Consider the following 6,602-nt stretch of genomic DNA (forward strand, 5'->3'; position numbering starts at 1 on the left):
TACCAAGCACATTTGTTGGCAGAGCAAAGCTGAAATTTGGAAAACAACCTAAGGAAAGCGAACAGCCTGATAAAACATTAAGTAAGCAAAGCAGTCGCCAGAAGTTGTTTGAGAACGGCACAACAGAGAAAGAAAACACTGCAGAATTAAAAGGCAAAAATGAAGAAGGCTTCGCCTCTTGCGAGGATATTGGAAAGACAACAGAACTTAAAGTAAAAGCCGCAATATCCCTTTTTAACCAGAGCAGTAAAACAGATGCTAATAGTGTCTCTCTGAAGCAACCCGACCCAGAATTGACCACAGCTAAAAAAGAAAGTTCATGTTTTAAACTGCCTTTGCACTTGCCCAGTAAAAGTGAAAATGCTCAAGATACTTCCTACCAAAGAAACAGCATAAGCTCAGAATTCCACAGAAATGAAGAAAAGATGCTGCCAAACACAGAGATTTTGTCAACTTTATCACCATCTCATCAGGTTTCTAGATCAGAATTTAAGAAGACGGAAAATGAAGATAAAAAGGTAGAGCTGGGAGATTTGAGCTTTGCAGAACTGCAGTATGATGACAGCAGTCAAGACGGTATAGTGATATCAGAGAACAACATCAATATACCAAAGAGCCCAGGCAAAACCTGCAATGGATCTGCTGAAGATGATACCGTTTTTGATTCCCCATCTGACATGAAGAAGTTTGCTGAAACAATAAAAAACTTGGACAGCTCAGTTTGTTTACCCCAGAAAAAGAAGAGATCAAAGCTTCCTAAGTCCCCAGCACCCCACTTTGCAATGCCTCCCATTCATGAAGACAACTTAGAGAAAGTATTTGATCCTAGTGTATTTACTTTTGGTTTGGGACTGAGGAGGGAAAAAGCGCAGGATCTGTTACCAGCCCAACAAATTAAAATGCACAGCCTGGAAACGATAGCCAGAGTCAGGCCCAAGCGTGCATCAACAGAGCAAAGTATTGTATTCAAAGCCCTGCAATCATGTAATAGAGAGGAACCTGCCTTTACTCATGAAATAAATGGAAAAGAAAGCATTGATGGTACAGATGGTGAAGTTAAGAGATCCCGGCTTGAAAAAAGCTCCCTCTTCTCAAGCTTGTTGTCTTCTACATCTAAAGAAAAGTTTCTTAATACTTCTGTCACCTCAGTAAATAACACTGCAGCAGCTTCTACAACTGACTCCTCAGGGCTGCCTCCTTTACAACAGGATACTTCTGGGCCATTCAGCATGCCTCAGAAATCAGAGGTAATAAAGATAATGAAATGCAACCGTGTAAAACTTTTGTCTACCTGCTGAATGACTGTTAATTTTGATTTTTGCAATTCAGTCTCTTTCAGATTTGAAGTTTCCAAGCTTTGTGGAGAAGTACATGCAAGCAGATAGTGCAAAAAAAGAACTAAGTTTACAAATGCCCAACTATGGGAACCCTGAGAAAAGTTTTTCCAGCTGGTTAGGGACAAGCAGATATGAATCAAATGTCCCCTTTGGTTTATTAGATGTGGATGTAAGTACTGTGGATGTAAGTGTTGTTTAAAATCTGCCTGGAAAGTTACCCAGTTCTTGTATTTTCTATAGATGACGTGCATACATTGTTTAGTTTTGTTTCCTCTCTTAGAGACTTATGTAGGTTATGAATACATAGAAGTGAATCAGTTTCATCTGATGTTAGCTACACATGAAAAGGAGATGGCATCTATTAACTTGTTTCTTCATGGTGCCCTTATTTTGAGACTCTTCCCAAATATGAATTTAAAGTTATTCATGTCCTCATACTTGATTTTGTATTATTTTGAAACAAATCTAATGCTAGCTTTATTTTTTTTTAATTGTAAATTAGTAGAAAGCTTTCTGTGAACTTCAGAAAACTTGTGTCTGCTTCTGTTGACAGTAATCTCTCTCCTCTTCCACCAAGACATTCAACCATTGCACTGTTAAATGAGTAACAGGGCACACTTTTTTAATAATCCCTCTTTTTTGTTCCAAATATTCCCATGCTCTTGATAGAAAATACGAATTCTTCAAGAATACTTTAAGAACTAGATAGCAGTAATTATTCAAAGTGCTGATACAGTGATTTTGTCTGATTATGAGCATCTATCCATCATGAATGAAGACAGACCTATGTCTTCCCTTTGAGGCAACTTTACCTTAACATGGGAGAACTTTGTGATTTCTGTCAACAAAATGATGAACCAGCATTCTTTATATCTGCTACTTCTGTTGATGTAAGCCCTTACTGTTACCTGAGAGGAAAACTATAATCAGAAGATTAAGAACCGTGGGAAGAAATGTGTTCTCCAAACTTTAATAGCCACGTTAGTGAGACCTGTGGAATTGAAGCACAATATAAGCAATTTGGGAAATGCTTTTCCAAAGTTAATGGTTATCTTCTGTTACAGTTCTACTGAAAGGAGTGAGGAGTAGTAGAAATAGCTCCTTTCTTCACCTTGCAGAAGGACATCCTCCATGGTACCTTGCAATTTTGAGGATGTAGATTTTTCTCTCATGGGAAGTTATTTAAGTAATGTGGGATGAAAATTAGGGAGGTTATTTGCAGTGGACTTACGTTGCCAGTTAAAAAGGCTTTCTTACTCTGGCTGGTCCTGCTTGGATTTCAAAACCTGAGTTTAAAGCTTTATGACTAATACTGATTTTTTTTTTTTTTTTGGTCATTGTTGCTACTTAAAACTGTTGTTCTTGAGTCGGTTTCAGTTTTTCTGTAGAGTATAGAGGCCTGATATGGCAAGGGGATATGTACTCCTCTTAAAGAGGCCATGTAGGCTCCGAAGGGTTTCAGGAATTCTGCAGCACTGTTGCTGACTCTGAATTGTCTTGCTCAAGTTAGACAGGAGCCAAAAATGTTTGTATGATGTGTACTTAGTGTGCATCTTCCACTGACTAAGAAAATGATGCAGTGGCTAATGGTAATGTGAAGAGCAGCCCAAAACAATGACTTCGGCATTCTCTGAAACACAGAGCAAGTTCTAACTGGAATTGAAGCACAGGCTAAAAAACCAGTCATGCTTCAACATGTCTTGATGATGCCTACAAAAATCTTACGGTGGTTAGGAACTCTGTTCTGAGACCACTGCCTGCCCTGTGTGCTGACTAATACATTTTCCTTAGTTCCTTGCATGTGTTGCTGGTTATCTTAGGCTGCAACCTATTTAGGGGGCAGGTTCTGTTTAGGTTTTGTTGTTTGGAAGAGTAGTTCATAGAAGTGTGAGTCCCTGTCCTGGAACGAGCACTCCTGTCCTTGCTAGGAAACCAAACACATAATTGCAGTGCTTTCTTTATTTGTTTTAAGATGACGTGATGCAACCACAACTTTCCCATATATTCAGTATCATATAATTTAATACTGACTTCAACATTGTTACAGATTTTGTATACCTTAATGTTTTCTGTTTCTTCTTGGCATTTTTAGTCTATCACTTCCTGCAGAGTTTCATGCTTTTTGAAGAAACCTATCTTGTGAGGTGTTCAGCACAAAATCAATTATGCTAAATAGTTCATGTGCATTTATGCCATCATGCCTCCTCAGTCCTTTCATATATTTCTTCAAAATTATTTTATGATTTATGGTTAACAAATATTTAAGTTCCTCTTAATATCTTCATCATTGTAGAGTTTGCACTTTACCAGTGCCAGTTTTTTAAGTAGTCTTTTAGTGTGAAACTCCTGGAATATATAGGAAGCTGATCAGAAGGATTTAGAAGTATTTCAAGTTTGAGTATAGTTGGCTTCAGTAAGAAGACAATTCAGAGTTTAAAAAAAAAAAAGTGTGTAAATTAATTCAGTTATGACAAGATATTGTTCTTCAGAGGAGGAAGAAGGAATTGAAGCAGTAAGCGTAGCTGAAGTATTACCAGCTTTTTACTATTCAGACTAATTTTTACTTCGTTTTACTAGCTTTTATTATTATTTTTTTAATAGCTGAACATCTTCACTGAATAAATTTTGTGTTTGCTTTTTTTATTTATTTGGGGGTTTTGTTTGTTTCTTTTGTGTTTGCGTTTTTTTTGGTGGTGGTGGGTTTTTTTGTTTGGGTTTGGGTTTTTTTGGTGACTTTCTCTTCCCGCTGTCTGTTAGGCACTTTCAAGAAATGGACGAAATAAAATCAATCCCAGACCTGGTAAGGTAAGATAAATTTTACTGTATTTACTGTTCCTCTCTATATTTAAAGCATAGCAAGGTAGAATTATATGTTGTTGGTGTTTGGTTGTTCTGTTTTGTTTTTAACACAGCTGGTGATATACTGTGAATCAGATTGTGACTCAGACTATCAGAAAAATGGCATTGAAGTTTTCCATGATGTTCTGGATTGCAGTTCTTGGGTTCTGTCACCAACAATTTTAGTTAAAGTCATCAGAGGATGGTAAGTGATTAATTTTTACTCTTTCTCATTGGTCTATCCAAAAATCTTCTGAAACAGAACTAGTATGTAATTCACAGTAAGTCTGCCTTGCAAATGGCAATGTAACATAGATATCTGTGAGCAAGAATTGCGGCACTGTACCTCTGCAAGAGGAAGTTCTGGTCTGGTAAACTTATTTTTGCTGACAAATAGAGTGAGTATTACCGTCTGGAGGGACGCAGCATTTCACCAGGCATAGGCATGGGGTGAGATGACAGATTCTGTCCAGCTATGCTGCCCTTCAACTCCTGTCCCTGTTAGGGGTTCTTGTGTAGTATATGAATTGGGCTAAAAGGCTAGAAAGGGGTTTTAAAGCTATGTCTGACATGGGTTTGGATGCAGAAGATTAATTCTGTGTCCAAAGATATAAGGTGGTGCTGTAGAGATAATTGAACATTTTTCTTAAAAGTCCAGGGGGATTTTTTTTTAAAGGGTAGATTGTCTGAGAGTAATTCAGAACAAGTTCATCTCCTACTTTCTTAGTAGCATTTACAGAAGAGCTATTATTAGTGTGGATAGTATGGCAAGTTAAGTTGTGGCCAGGTCATAATACAGTCAAATAGCAGGTTCTCAAAAGTAATGATCTGATAGTAAGCTGCAGAAACAAGGGCTAGCTGCAATAGGAGATACTGGGAAGCACACTGATTGCTGTTTAGCTTCAGAAAACTGTAATGACAATCTTTTGATCTGTGTGAACCAGGTCTTCTTTTCCACCATGGACTAGGGGAGGCTGGGTTTTTCTTTCCCCGCTTCTACTGAGAGCTGCATGAGAGGATTTTGTATTTGCAGGTGGATTTAGTTTTTATCTAGTTATATATTCAAACTTGCCATTATGCTTGTCTCCTGAGCAGTCTTACCATCTTTTGGCCCATCTATACCAGCCCCTGTCAAACTCCAGGCTGCCGATCACAGGGTCCAAGTAGCTTGTCTGTTCATACGTGATGCAGCAGTCTGCAGACTCAACATTTTCTGGCCTACAAATTGGTTCTGATTAGTATCTCATGCAAAAATTTGGTACTCATAGACAATAGTCTTGCCACCCCAAATTGTCAATTTAGAAAGGTGGTGGAGTTTTCAATGAAATTACAAAGTCGGCAGTAAGCATCTTTGTTTTTATAATTACGTTTAAAAGTACCACAGATACCAGAAATTGCTTACATCAGCAGTGTTGAGTGAATAAGCTGTACTGGGGTGGCGGGAAGGGTCTGGAAATGATACTTCTTATGAACTGATTTATTAAATGGGACCATGACTTCTGAAAATCACGCTTGATAAAGCAGCATTAAAAAGGAGAATTTTTATTTATTTTATTTTAAGCTGGATACTCTATGAAAAGCCAAATTTTGAAGGCCCGTCTATTCCACTGGAAGAAGGAGAGCTGGAACTCCCAGATATTTGGGGTGTAGGTGCTTCTGAAGAGCCAAATGAAGGCAAATCTCTAAAGCCTGCAGTGATCGGTTCAATAAAACATGTTGTTAAGGCAAGTAATATAAGTAAAGAAAATTTTATATAGCTATTAATGTACAGTAATGTTTTATACAAAGTGTGATTGGTGTATTAAGACACAAGTGTAGCATGGATTGTAAATGTACGAAACAATCTTTCATGTGGAATTTCTTGTTTAAACGCAAAATAAATGTGGGGGCTTTTGCACAGTGGGGATTATAGAAACATCCACTGGAAGGAGGGCAGGAAGATAACTTAATTTTTTTGTTAGAATAGCCTCCAAAATGGTGTGTATAGCATATGTTTTTTTTGCCTGGTCAATCTCTTGGGAAAAATATCCCAGAAAACCATCAGTAATTCCACACACTCTTATTTTCAAAAGATGTGTGGCTTTTTTCTTTTTTCTTTTCCTGTTATGTTTTTGTTTGTTTTTTTAAATATACATCAAAGTTATACTCAACATGAACTTTACTGTCAAATACCAAACCTAGTTTGATACTTAAAAAAAAAGAGCCCTGTGTCCACAAACTTAACAGGGAGTTTCGCACGTGGTGGAACAGCCTTCTTAAATGCACTTTTAACCTACCATTAAGTTGTTACCTTTGCAGGTTGCCAAAACAAGCAAGAGCTATAAAGTTATTTGACTGGGAAGGGAAAAAGGAATATATATTGCTTGTAACTACAATTCTTGTTTAAATTGTAGTTCTCTTCAAGAATGGCTTTTTTTGTGTTATTTT

General features: G+C 37.4%; 1 protein-coding gene across 1 annotated transcript in view; it reads left to right on the forward strand.

The window, feature by feature from the left end:
- The window catches only part of LOC104410218 (absent in melanoma 1 protein-like), a 41,833-nt gene that overhangs the window by 7,219 nt on the left and 28,012 nt on the right, over window positions 1–6,602 (forward strand). The window contains 5 exon segments of the mRNA XM_010020318.1: window positions 1–1,247; window positions 1,330–1,506; window positions 4,095–4,142; window positions 4,250–4,380; window positions 5,737–5,899. The exon segment at window positions 1–1,247 is cut by the window's left edge and continues 28 nt beyond it. Coding sequence (XP_010018620.1) covers window positions 1–1,247; window positions 1,330–1,506; window positions 4,095–4,142; window positions 4,250–4,380; window positions 5,737–5,899 — 1,766 coding nt within the window.

The sequence above is a fragment of the Nestor notabilis genome, unplaced genomic scaffold (assembly GCF_000696875.1).
Source record: "Nestor notabilis isolate BGI_N333 unplaced genomic scaffold, ASM69687v1 scaffold3528, whole genome shotgun sequence".
Classification (NCBI taxonomy): Eukaryota; Metazoa; Chordata; class Aves; order Psittaciformes; family Psittacidae; genus Nestor; species Nestor notabilis.